Raw genomic sequence first — 12500 nt, forward strand, 5'->3', positions numbered from 1 at the left:
CCCACCACCTCCCTTTTCCTACTCTCCTCTTACTCATTTGTCTCTGCCGTCCAATCTCCCAATCTGCATACATATTCAAAACCTGACTAATTTCAAACACGCTGACGGGAAACATTTAAACACTTATTGTTCAGCACACAAAGACGCACAGTTAAAACTAATCACTTGTTTCCTCAAACAGACGACAGCTCCAAAGTGTGTGCGGCTTTAGCTGGTTTTAGCAGCACCTTTGGAGAGTGCGTTTTTGTATGACTATTTGAAAGTGCGAGTGTGTGTGTGTGTGTCTTCGGCGTGCGTGCGCGCACGATGTGGGCAGATGAGATGGGACCCGGTAATTGAGGGTTTTCCAAATGAGCCGATTGTTGCAGCGATTGTAAAACACATAAAGGACTGATGGATAAAATGAGAGACAGGGGAGATGAGCAGAAGATAAGGAGATGAAGGGAGGGAGGGGGCAGATTGCTGCTTTTCTGATGTGCGGAGAGACAGACAGAGGAAAGAAAGGTCTATTTTTCCTCTTTTTCCGCATGTGGCGTGCTCATTAGCATGACAATAGCAACAATCAGGCGACAGACAGTAGAGGAGGTTATTAAAGTGGCACACAGCAGGGGCTGAAGGCTCATGAGGTTTTAAGCACGGAGAACACACACATGCACACAGAAATGGAAAAAACAGGGAAATAAAGACCAACTGCACTACACACACACATTTACTTATGTTCAAACAAAGTGTAAAAGAGTGTATAAAGTGTATAACAACCACTACTACCTGTGTTATTACCACAACTATCATCACTGCAAGTACTACTACTAGCTTGTATCAATGCAAACTACTGCTATCATCCTGCCAGTATTACCTCTAATACAATTACTAGTACAACAACTACTACCATTACTATTTCTAGCAACATTACTATTATTACCACTTCTAGTCACATTTCTGACAAGTATTACCATTACTACTAGTAGCATTGTAGTTAGTGTTGTTACTACCACTTCTACCCCAACCACTACCACTACTACTACTTACATGCTCATAACCCCTGACTCCCTTACATTTTTCAGATGTTTTTTCCTCTTAATTAGCTTCACCAGGAAAAAAGAGTTTTTTTTTTTGCCCATATTGTACAATGACACATACTGTACATATTATGTATCTGCTGGATACCACCCTGAAACACATTAACACTATTTAAAAACAGGGATTGGTGGCTTGCATTGCATTACCGGTGCTGTTCTGTCATTTAACAGTGTAATTTTGCTTTTCTGCTCTTGGTATGGGATTTCTCCCTGCTTTTGCTGATTTATTTCTAAGGACTGACAATGACACCTTTTCTCACTGTAGTTGTGCTGTACCTTGGTGACATGGACTGGATTCACTTTTGGCTGGTTATCATTCACAAGATAAAACACTAACACAAAGGTTTTAAATGTTTTGGGCTGATTTTTGGCACTATTTGGACCTTTACTGTTATCACTGCAACTACAGTTGAACTACTAAACTACTACTATTACTATTACCACTTCTACAGCTATTAATAGTCCGAGTCATATTACTGTTATTGCTTCTGCTTTCTCGTACAAAGCACTGTGACATCCACCCACACACCTGAGCCCAGAGCAGGCAGGGTCAGCTTGCTTGATTAGACTGAGGGAGGCATGAAGGGACCAGCTGGTGCTGGAGAAAAAGGCCTGGAGGAGTTATTGACCCATCTCAACTCTCACCCTCCTCACACACATGTATACACCCTGGGCTGTGACCTGTGAAATTACTGCTCGGCTAGTGAGATTTGTTTTTGAGGGGCTCTATCAGTTCCTCAATGTGCCGTGAAGACAGGTGAGAAGGAAGACACATACTGTAGAATTGCACGTAGGTAGACGGACAGACACACGTACACACACCTCGCTCTTTACAGCAAAATGGAGACACAAAGGAAATGTTACTGCACTGCTGAAGCCTGTTACCTGTCTAGCACACACTCGGCGATTAAGCTGTCTCAGCTGTCACTTGCGCTATTGTTCTATATATCCCTAAAAATTAATCAAGGCTTTGGCATCAGCTCTTTAAAATCCCGCAAATGAATTCTGATGTTCTAATTCTCTGTGCGGATGTGAAAAGAAAAGCACCATAATCGTGTGTCTGCCTGTGAAAATAAAAAGCACATTCGATTTAGTTGTTTAATACTTCTACAAACCGCTTCAACCCTGCTAACCAAAGGTCACAATTAATGTCCAGCATTACAGAGAGAGAGAGAAAGAGGAAATGAATAAGAAATGCAGAGGGGTCTCACTCTTAATATACATGCTGCTGAATATTCATGAGGCTAAAAACACATCCAATTAACTCTATGAATTATTAATATTCATGATGAAAGCCTATGCATATGCATTTGTTCCTTTTGTTGTTGGCCTGAGTGCCACTGAGCACCGGGGTGCAATGGACTGAGAGACTTTGCATGTGTGCGTGACAAAAGGAGAGAGCGGTATGCAAAGAGACGGGTTTATTTGTCTGCATGCAACATTTTAGCATTCTGTCTGCTTGTCTGTAGATCTCTCACAAACATCTACAAAACAAGGTGTCAGATCCAGCAAAGAACAAAGAAGTGGCAGTGAGGAACATGAACAGGAAGAAGAGGCTGAGACTGAGTGAGAGAGACGTAAAGAGAGAGTGGGAGAAACTGAGAGGGCGAGAGAGCGAGAGGGAGAGAGTGGGTGAGACAAAGTGATAGAGGCTGTAATTGAGAGAGAGCGAGAAAGAGAGAGAGAGAGAGAGAATGAGAGGAGAAGATGAAGAGAGGCTGTGATTGAGCGAGCGAGGCCTGGTGATAGCAGATCAGCTGTCTCTCTCACTGAGCCGGGTCTGTGTGTTCATCTCACCTGCACGAACAGACACACTCCCTCTAATTGCCTAACACAATCATCTGAAGTAAACAAGTGGTTGTTTGAAAGCGGACACTCTCCGTTCACACACACACGCCGCCATGCGTCATCAACAGGTTACCTCGGTAACAGAGCTTTTATCTGAACCAGGGTTACATTAGAGGCGGCTCTGCTCTCTCTCACACAGGTAAATGACACACACACACACATACACACACATACACACACACAAGCACAGATGCAGGCACAGACAGACCCATAAGCACACCCGCAGGCAAGGTAAGAGGAAAAAGGGTAAAGTGAAGTTCAGCTGATGTTCATCACTCACATCTAGTGACCACCCCCTCCAGCCTGATGATGTTGGGATGATCAAACTGTCCCATGATGGAGGCCTCGGACAGGAAGTCCCGCCTCTGCTTGTCAGAGTATCCTGCCTTCAGGCTCTTGATGGCCACGTAGATCTCCCTCTTACCCTGGACGCGCAGCCGACCACTGCACACCTCTCCAAACTCTCCTACACACACACAAACACAAATATGTATACACATTAATCAATGTTTCCAGATACCGACTGATTTTTTTTTTTTTTTTTTTTTTTCTTACAGGTATTTATTTCAGGTTTATTGTATAAAGCTGCCGTCATGGAAATTGCAGAGGCATGAAGTAAAAAGGAATTGTTTGGACTCACGTGACAAGTCAAGTCAGTTTATTATGTGTATAGGCCAATATCACAAATTACAAATTTGCCTCAAGGGACAAAAAATGTGGTGCAACCAAGTAATTTATTAAGGGCTCAGTCCGACTATAAGAACCATGGAGAATCAACTATTAAATTATGCGCTCAAATTATTTGTCAGTTGAGTAAAACGGGTCCTCCCTTAAATCGTCCCTTGGCAATTCTGATTACTGCAACTCCATAACTTGTCCATGCGTGAGGGTCTGACTAAATTGTATCTTAAACGATGATTTCAATCCATTTGCAAAAAGTTAAAGGCGCACTATCCAAAATTTCTGACGTTTGTCTGAAGTGATGACCATTTAGCCTCAGCTGACCAAAAAACACTGAATAAGCACAAAGTTTGATGATCGAGTCGTCATTGTTCTCGTCCCTGACCCGATTCACTGATAAATGGTCCATTTTTTTTGTTTTTGTTTTATTTGTTTGTTTGTCAGTTGACCTCAAGTGATTTTTTTTTGTATGGTACACCTTAAAATTCCAAACAAATCGGCGACTTTGTCCATATCGATGTAAATGTAAACAGATGCTGACTATGCAAATGTATTACAGATTCTATTGCCAGCTCACCGGCGCCAATGACTCTCTCTATGCGGATACTGGAGGCATCGATCTCTTTGGCGAAGTCCCTGACGGCCTGGTTGGGGTCTTCGTAGGTGTGGGGATGGATGTAGGTCCTGCTGCCTGGTAGTTTGACTGCAGAAGAGAGGAGGGGGAAGGGAGAAACAAAGTGAAAAAAAAAGAAAAAGTTACTTTATTCCCTAACGTAACACCAGCCATTAATAACTTTCTATTGTCTTCATGACCAGCCACTGATAACTTTGTACATTTGTCTTGATGAAACAATATAGACATTTTCAAAAGACGATATTGAAAAATCCACCATGTGAGTATTTCTAGCAGGATTCCTGTGAAAATATAAATGGAAAGTAATTCTAAACGGTCAAAAATATCTATTAAATATTTTCTTAATGCTGTTAATAATATGTACTGACCGTTGAAGAGAAATAATTTTTTTTTTGTGCTTGTTGAAGCAGGATACATCAGCAGTATGGGTGCTTGTGAAATGAGTCTGAGTGCTCACTATGCAACCCAAAGGCAAGACACCATCACCAGTAGCGGTTTTAGGCACGGGCGAAGCGGGCAGCTGCCCGGGGCGGCATATTTTCATGTCACGTGGGGGGCGGCATGAGAGCAAAAAAAAAAAAAAATCATCTTCGCTGCAAAGCAGTTTTCTATTACCGTATTCATCTGAATATAAGACAATATTTTTTCCATTGAAAATGCCCTGAAAAAACGCCCTCGTCTAATATTGGGGTCTAAGCAAATACACATGTATTGTGCTTGCATATAAACCAGTAGGTAGGCTCACCTGATGCCGTTACCGTCGAATGGCTGCATTGCGCAGTCAATAATCAACCATGTTGTCTGTGTCACTGTCTGTTGTGCTGCTGCAGCCGCATATGAACAAAAGTTGATTTATAATGAGAGGATGGGAGTATGTGTGCGCCGCTCACCTGTCAGATCCGGCAGACCTGACCGGGTGGGCGCGGCACCTGTAGGCATCAAGCCGGTGCCGCGGCCGGCCCGCCAGATGCCGACCGGTGGCTTTTTTTTTTATGCAAACAAGATTTTGTCCATATAAAAAGTATTTTTCCAAAAAAGGTATTTGTGCAGGTGTTGGTGCCCCTGCTCTGGGAGGGGCGCGTCTAGCCGCCAGAGGGGCACCGGTAGCGGCCGTTATCGCTTGGAAGTTCTCGCCGCGCGTGCGCGCGCGCGGCTAGAACGGTAGGGCGCAAGGCAGTAATTTCGCCCAGGGTGGCAACATGGGCAGAACCGCCACTGACCATCACCATAATCACATGAAAACCCTGCAAGTTCATCTGTTGTTTGGTTGTTGTTGTTGCTGTTGTTTTTAACGAGCTCAGCTGAAAATTGCCAAGATTATATGGTAAATTACGTGTTGAAGTTAAATCAAAATCCACTGATTTCGTTCAGAGGAATACATTTTGGGGTAAATTGAAATCTGTGCGTCAGAAATTCAACATTCATACTATACCCTACAAACAGCATCCCTACTAACAACTAACAGATATTACAACTAATGAAACAAACAATAAAAACTAATGAGTGCTACTTGTTCTTATTGAAATCCTAGCAGAAAAAGACTTGCTGTACAGTTGGTGTGACAGCTGTTGACAAAATGTACGTACTTTCAGTCGTTTTGGAGGAAGGCATCTGCTAAGTGATTTGATGTAATGTAATTAAAACATAGCTCTTTTGTTTTAGCAGTGCTGCTACAATGACTCATAATTTTAACAGTAACCCATAATGTGTCTGACTTTCACGCCCGCAATCATTTTGTAAGACTAAGTGTGACAAAAAAAAAAAAAAAAAAAAAAAAAAGATTTTGAGAGCATGGCACAAAAGCGTTGACATCAGTGACTTTGCTGTTATTTTGGTCTAAGTGCTTGAGTGCTTAACTTAGTGTTGAAGGTGTGCAAACAAATTTGAGTCTTACGTATGACCAACCAAACATTCATTTCAGGTGCTGTCATTCTGGAGTGCTCGCTACTGAAATGTTCAACAGCATTTAAATGTATTGTTTAGAGGAAGCCACTTAAACACAGGCAGTTATGAGAAAAGACGATTATTCATCGTAGGTGGGCATGCAATTTTGTTTGAACAAAGCGTGTTTAGGCAAACAGGGTGTGTGTATGTGTGTGTGTGTGTATGTGCGTGTGTGTCGGCACATGATCACAAAATGAGGTAAAAAAAATAAAGATGGGGAGAAAAATCAATGAGCTCAAAAACAAACCAAAACAATTATGTTTGCATTATCCATCATAATGGAATGGCCCTGAACAAGGTGAGGATTTTCTATGCAGCTCATGATAACAAGTTGACACACTCTGATGTGTTCGATAGCAACAAAGGGGAGGTGTGTGTGTGCAGGTGTGTGTGTGCAGGTGTGTGTGTGTGTGTGTGTGTGTGTGTTTACCTCGGCCATGCTGGAACTGCATCTTCTCCTCATCAGGGTCCTGCTTTGCTTTGATATATCCACAGTGCCTGAAAGAAAACACACAGCAGGATTACAAATCTATACAATTTTAGATTTATTCATCGAAGGCGTGTTTACACCGCAAGGAGGCCAATATAAAGCTTGAAATACAACTACGGAAGTTCACATTCTCTTCACCCTTGAATGCCTACGTGCTAGTATGCGCCACTGTTTTCTAAATTCAAGCTTTGATGCTTTCAGGAGAGCCCCACGCTACACTGTGAACAGCCAATAGCTCGTATGAACGACTTGATATTCCCTTTTGTCTCTACATATCCCACTTCTCTGTGGAAGACAAGCCTGCAGGAAAAAAAAAACTTTACTATTCCTCTTTTTCTCCGCTTCTACTCGTCAATTTCATCTTCCCCCTCTGCTGTTTTGCCTCAGGTTTACTAAGTGTGTGTGTATATGTGTGTGTGTGTGTGCGTGCCCACAAATCTCCCTACAGAGGCTCAAATAGATCCATGCATTGACACTCCTCCTTACCCTCTATGGAACCTTCTGGCTATTAAACACTGCTTCCAGCATTATCATGGGTCACACACACTTGCACATCTATCCTGCTTTTTCCATACACACATGCACGCTCACATACACACACACACCCTGCAGGGCAGGTCAGTCCAGCATTCAATACAAAGTATTGATGAATTGATCAGGCCAAGCCCGCTGTCCAGCTGTGAGGAACTGTTAAACTTGTTCTGTTTTAAAGGCCTTGCAGAGAGATCCAAGTGTCTATGTGTGAATTTGTGTGTCTCTCTCTCTCTGTCTGCGTGTGTGTGTGTGTGTGTGTGTGTGTGTGTGTCTGTGTGTGAATCATATGTTTGCATCAGGCTGTTTTCTGTCCATGATGTTGAGCTTCACCCGCAAACCACCATGTGTAATGGCCCTGATCACACATAACACTGTCTCTGAGATTTACCGCTCTTTTAAATTTCAGCACCAGCATTTTAGGCTCAAAACATAAAATGCTGTTCATCACAACTTGACACTAAACACTACATGAATGGCTTCTTTGTTTCCTCTCCTCTCCTCTCTCTTGGCTCCTTGTTCTTTTCCTTCTCTTTGCTCATCTCTCCTTCCCTCCACCCTCATTTTAGTTCTTCTACCTTCCCAAAGAAAAGGACCCCTCTTTCACCTGTAATCCGTTGCTCCACACTAAAGAAAAAATAAGGGCAGAAGGGAATGGAGGAATGTTGCCCAGGTAGAGCAGCAGTGTGTGGGCCTATCCAGGCCAGTTGGTTTTGTCTGTCCACTATAAAGGCAATTGATTTGGGCTGCGAGCCAAGACTAACTGGGAACTCTGCAGCATCTACAGTATGTGACTTAGGGGGCAGGAAGACCGGACAGACAGAAGAGAGAATGAAGGAGACAGGGCGGGGAGGCGTGGTAGAGAAAAGTGAGAGATGGACAGAAGACAGAAAGTGAGGGTGAGGAGGGGGAACTTAGATGATAGAACGAATGAAAAAAGGCACATTTTAGAAAGAGGTAAGGAAAATCATGAAAAAGAGTCATAGTGCAACAGGTCTAGATTTAAGAATTAGAGAGAAGAGAGAGAGAGAGATAGAGAGAGAGATTGAGGGAGAGAAACAGGGAGGGGCCCCACACTCTTCTGTTTCAAGGTCCTTTCAGACACAACGCGACAGGCACCATTGCGCTCTGAAATCCATTACATCCATCGGCTTGTACTGCGTCACAACAGCTTTTTGCTGTGTCAAGCAAAGTGCAGATGTGCCACTCGGCAGGCTTGTGATGAATACCAGCGTGGCCAATAAAAATGACCCAGGCGTGGAAGGCAAAATGGAGAAAAAGATAATCTTGTCTGTATCAGAATTCCCTAAGTTCACGGTTTTATCTCGGGAGGAAAGCCCCGTCGCCATCAACAATAAAATGACGAACTTGTCCTGCAAGATGTTTTGAAACCTCCGCTGTTTCGCTCCGTCCTGCACGGCCTCCCTGAACACCTTGTCTGAACTCAGTGCCAAGCGCAGCTCAAATCGCGTTGTGGCTGAAAGGACCCTCAGTCTGTCTCACTGTCTTCTATTAGGCTCAGCAAATATGAGAGTCATTTGGTGTCTAATCCTAGTGTTGATTTTACACAGCTGAATGCATGGCATAACCCAGACTTCAATAGGCCAGCATGGGAATACAGACACACACACACACACACACACACACATAGAAGGGTAGGTGAAGACTTGGGTTGCTAGTACTCAGGGGTGGGATGGGAGTTTAAACAGGGTGGGACATGGTGGTGTATTGGGGTGGGGTTGTGGGCTGGGGAGGCACACCTGGTTATCAGCTGAGCTCAAACCAGAAGCACACAAAGGGACTATCATTAGCCCCCTGACACACACACACACACACACACACACACACACACACACACACACACTCACACACACACTCACAGTGCCTCAGGGCATGTGTTTAGAGCATATGGGGAATGGGGACATGGGGTCACACCTCTGCTCTAACTGCAATACTCCCATGGGAGTGGGGGAACTCACAAAATCCATACACATGCACACACTCACACACACCCCCATGTGCATGTATCTGCTGCAAAACACCAAAACCCACAGTTGAAAGACTTCCCCATCACTGTTGGTGGTGTATCTGTATTAGTGTGTATAAAACGTGTGTGTGTGTGTGTGTGTGTGTGTGTGCATGTGCAAGTGTGTGTGTCCCGGGGTAGGCGTGCATGTGTGTGTCTGATGGGAAATGAACACATTTCCATAGTAATTACAGAGCGACTCATTTCTCCTCTCCAGTTAGAAGTGTCATGAATCATTAGCGCTGCAGTCTTAAACATGGCACAAAACCTGACATGGCTATGGCTTCTGTTTTCCCCTGACAGCTGTGTCTGTCTGAGTGTATGCGCGTGTGCATGTGTGTGTGTGTGCACGTGTGTGTGTGCGTGAAGCAGATATTTAAATAGATAGATTCTTCTTTTTTCTCCTTTAGACCAACTAAACTGAACTACATACACCTATTCACTGTGCTGCAACTGGACATAGGAGGGCAACGTGGAAAACACAGGTATTTTCTGTGCGTTATGAACATTCATGGGCTCTTGAGGTGGAACAGACTTCATAATGAGATCATTCTCATACATTGCTAAAACCCTGCAGCATGCTAGTGCTCCATGCTACTGTACCGCTGCGTGAAGATAGGACAATCCGTCACTGTTCCATTTAGCCCCTACTGTATGCAGCTGAACTATACTCTGCTGCTTCTTATGGACACATACTGTAAATACTCAAACGCACAAATATGCATACACATGCACACGTGAAGTACACACGAGCACACACCAATCACGCAATAACATACACTCTAATGGGCTGCGATATCCCTATCGCACCCAAACACCCACCCATCTCCCTCACTCTCTCTGTTCCACTCCAGTGAGGACAACAGGCTATCCCTGTCCTCCAAAAGCCACACACTCTACATTTGCATATCAATTTACTTTTTAATATAATACTCTGTCACTCGAGACCCATTTGTCATTCTGCTAGCGAGCGTCTACCTTCATAGGACTCCATCCATATATTATCATTGCCATAGCGCACCCCCCCCTTTGCCTTTTTTCCCTTTCTCTTTCTCCTCCTCCTTTTCCCCATCTCTTCGTCTTTCTATTTTTTCTTAATTCCTACTTTAAGTGAAAACATGTCCCCATCTAATACCCTGCATATCCTTTCTCCCCCTCCTCCTCCCTTCCTCTCTCTGCATCAATCCATCTCTCCCCCAGCAGGCCCCATCTTCAAATCTCTCTTCAGTGTTGTGTTGTTCTTTGATAGAAAAGGGTGGACACTTGGAGCTGGAGAGAGAGAAAGAGAAAGAAAAAGAGAGAGAGACACTGAAAAAGAGAGTGCTGACAGGCAAGAACACACAATGGGGGTCCATCTCTGCATACTAACTAACAAGCAATCAGATGGAGGGGAAGAGTGAGGGAACTATGTTGTATACAGAGAGAGAGAGAGAAAGAAAGAAAGACAGGGGGTAACATAAGGGATGTAGACAGAAAGAGGGGTGGGGCAATGTTTGTGCAGCAACAACAGGGAAAGAGGGTGTATGCAGAGGAGAAGGAGGAAGAGGAGGGAGTTAAAGTGAAAGAGATGGAGTGAGCGAGAAGTGAGGAAGCGAGGTAAAAGCGTTACAATAGGGACACCGACTGCATGTGGAGAGAGAGAACAACAGGAGGAGCCAGCAGGGATGGGGATGTTGAATACTGGCTCCGGGGATGGAAGAACAAGAAGGAGAATGGAGGAGAAATGGCAAAGTACAATATCGGCGCCGAGCTCAGCTCCCACCCTCAAGGAGAGACAGAGAGAGAGGGAGAGAGCTAGTAAAAGATTGGCTAGACAGATGAAGAGCAGATGAGAGAGATAGTATAGCTGCAGGACTTGGACTCTACAGCGTCTCGACTCTTGAGCACACAGGGAGTGCAAACTGGAGAAGTCAAGGCGAGGCAGTTGTAAAAAGAAAAAAAAAAACGTACGATGGATGAGAAAGGAGTACAAAAACACTGTTATTTCTATGTTCAGCTTACACATACAGTATTAGTCTAGTTTATTGCCTACTCACTAACCACCAGATGTACATCCAAATTTGAACAATGCTCATTCATTGTTTTTACCTTGTTATTCCTATTCAGGGTCACAGAGGCTGGACTCTATCCCAGCATGCACAGAATTATGAATGGAGGAGCTGGAGCGGCGAGCTCCCAAGGTAGCCAATATTCCCCATTGTTTTTTTCCCCCATTTGAAATACTACTGGTAATAATAACTGCAGTATTACTCAACACAGGGTGACAGGTACGTCTTGGATAAATAACAAAAAAGATACTACAGGTTATGTTATGGTCATCCTTTCTAAATGTTGGATATTTACCAGCTAAAACCATTAAATATATCCAATAGAATATTACATTTTATTATACAGAAGGTGGCAGGTGTGATCAAAACATTGCACAATATTGCTGAAATCATCCAAGAATGTCGCTAGAAAGTCAGCTAAAAGACACAAAGCTCAACTTCACAAGTGTGGACAACAGAATTTGAAGCTCAGGGATTGGCTTGGATTGGTTTCCGGAAGCAACGCCGCCTAACACTCATATTTGACCCGTCTCCTAAAATTATGACGTACACAGTTTGATATTTCGGTCTTTCCTTTTTTTCAATGAACCTGATTAATTTGAACTGAGTGATTTGCTTAGATTGATAATTCAGCAGGGAGGGTTTCTTGCTCATCCAAGTGTTAGAAGTGTTCCAACAGCCCATCACATAACACTGCATTTGGGAAAATAAATGGGATTTTTTTTACTTCTGGAACCCTGGCTGCCCAATATAACCCCACTTACTTCACAAATATATTGGATGGAAAGAGTCTCGAGCCCTCCTGACTTGCATGTTTTTGGAATATTAGAGGAAACCAGAGCCTTTGGTGGTAAACGCACATGAACATGGGGAGAAGCGAGCTACTGAATCAGTGACATGCATCCATCAAAACATCATTATTATGTGGATTTTCTTTTTTTATTGTTATTATAAAACAGCTGCTCTATATATCAGTTCAAACTCGATGCTAACAGATCATACAGGTTGATAAAAAAGTCTACCCCTTTGAGAGAGAGATGGAGTTGCACAAGCACAAAGACGTACATATTTTTTTGCGCAGTGCAGGCAAAGACAATAGGACTGAAATATTGTTGGATCATTTGTTATTTTGTGGACTCTTTTATCCAAAGCATCTCACAGTTCCAATGAGTGCAATTTTTAGCATGGCTGGCTTCAGTGGGACCTAAAGGACTACATC

At 43.5% G+C, this 12500-nt stretch overlaps 1 protein-coding gene across 2 annotated transcripts in view; it reads right to left on the minus strand.

The window, feature by feature from the left end:
* epha4b (eph receptor A4b) overlaps window positions 1-12500 on the minus strand; it is a 96967-nt gene that overhangs the window by 16243 nt on the left and 68224 nt on the right. For both annotated transcript variants that reach the window (XM_030074340.1, XM_030074339.1), the window contains exons 11-13: window positions 6617-6684; window positions 4186-4311; window positions 3208-3393 (exon numbers count right to left, since the gene is read on the minus strand). In XM_030074340.1, coding sequence (XP_029930200.1) covers window positions 3208-3393; window positions 4186-4311; window positions 6617-6684 — 380 coding nt within the window. The remainder of the gene's footprint in view (window positions 1-3207; window positions 3394-4185; window positions 4312-6616; window positions 6685-12500) is intronic.

This window comes from Myripristis murdjan, chromosome 17, assembly GCF_902150065.1.
Source record: "Myripristis murdjan chromosome 17, fMyrMur1.1, whole genome shotgun sequence".
Lineage (NCBI taxonomy): Eukaryota > Metazoa > Chordata > Actinopteri > Holocentriformes > Holocentridae > Myripristis > Myripristis murdjan.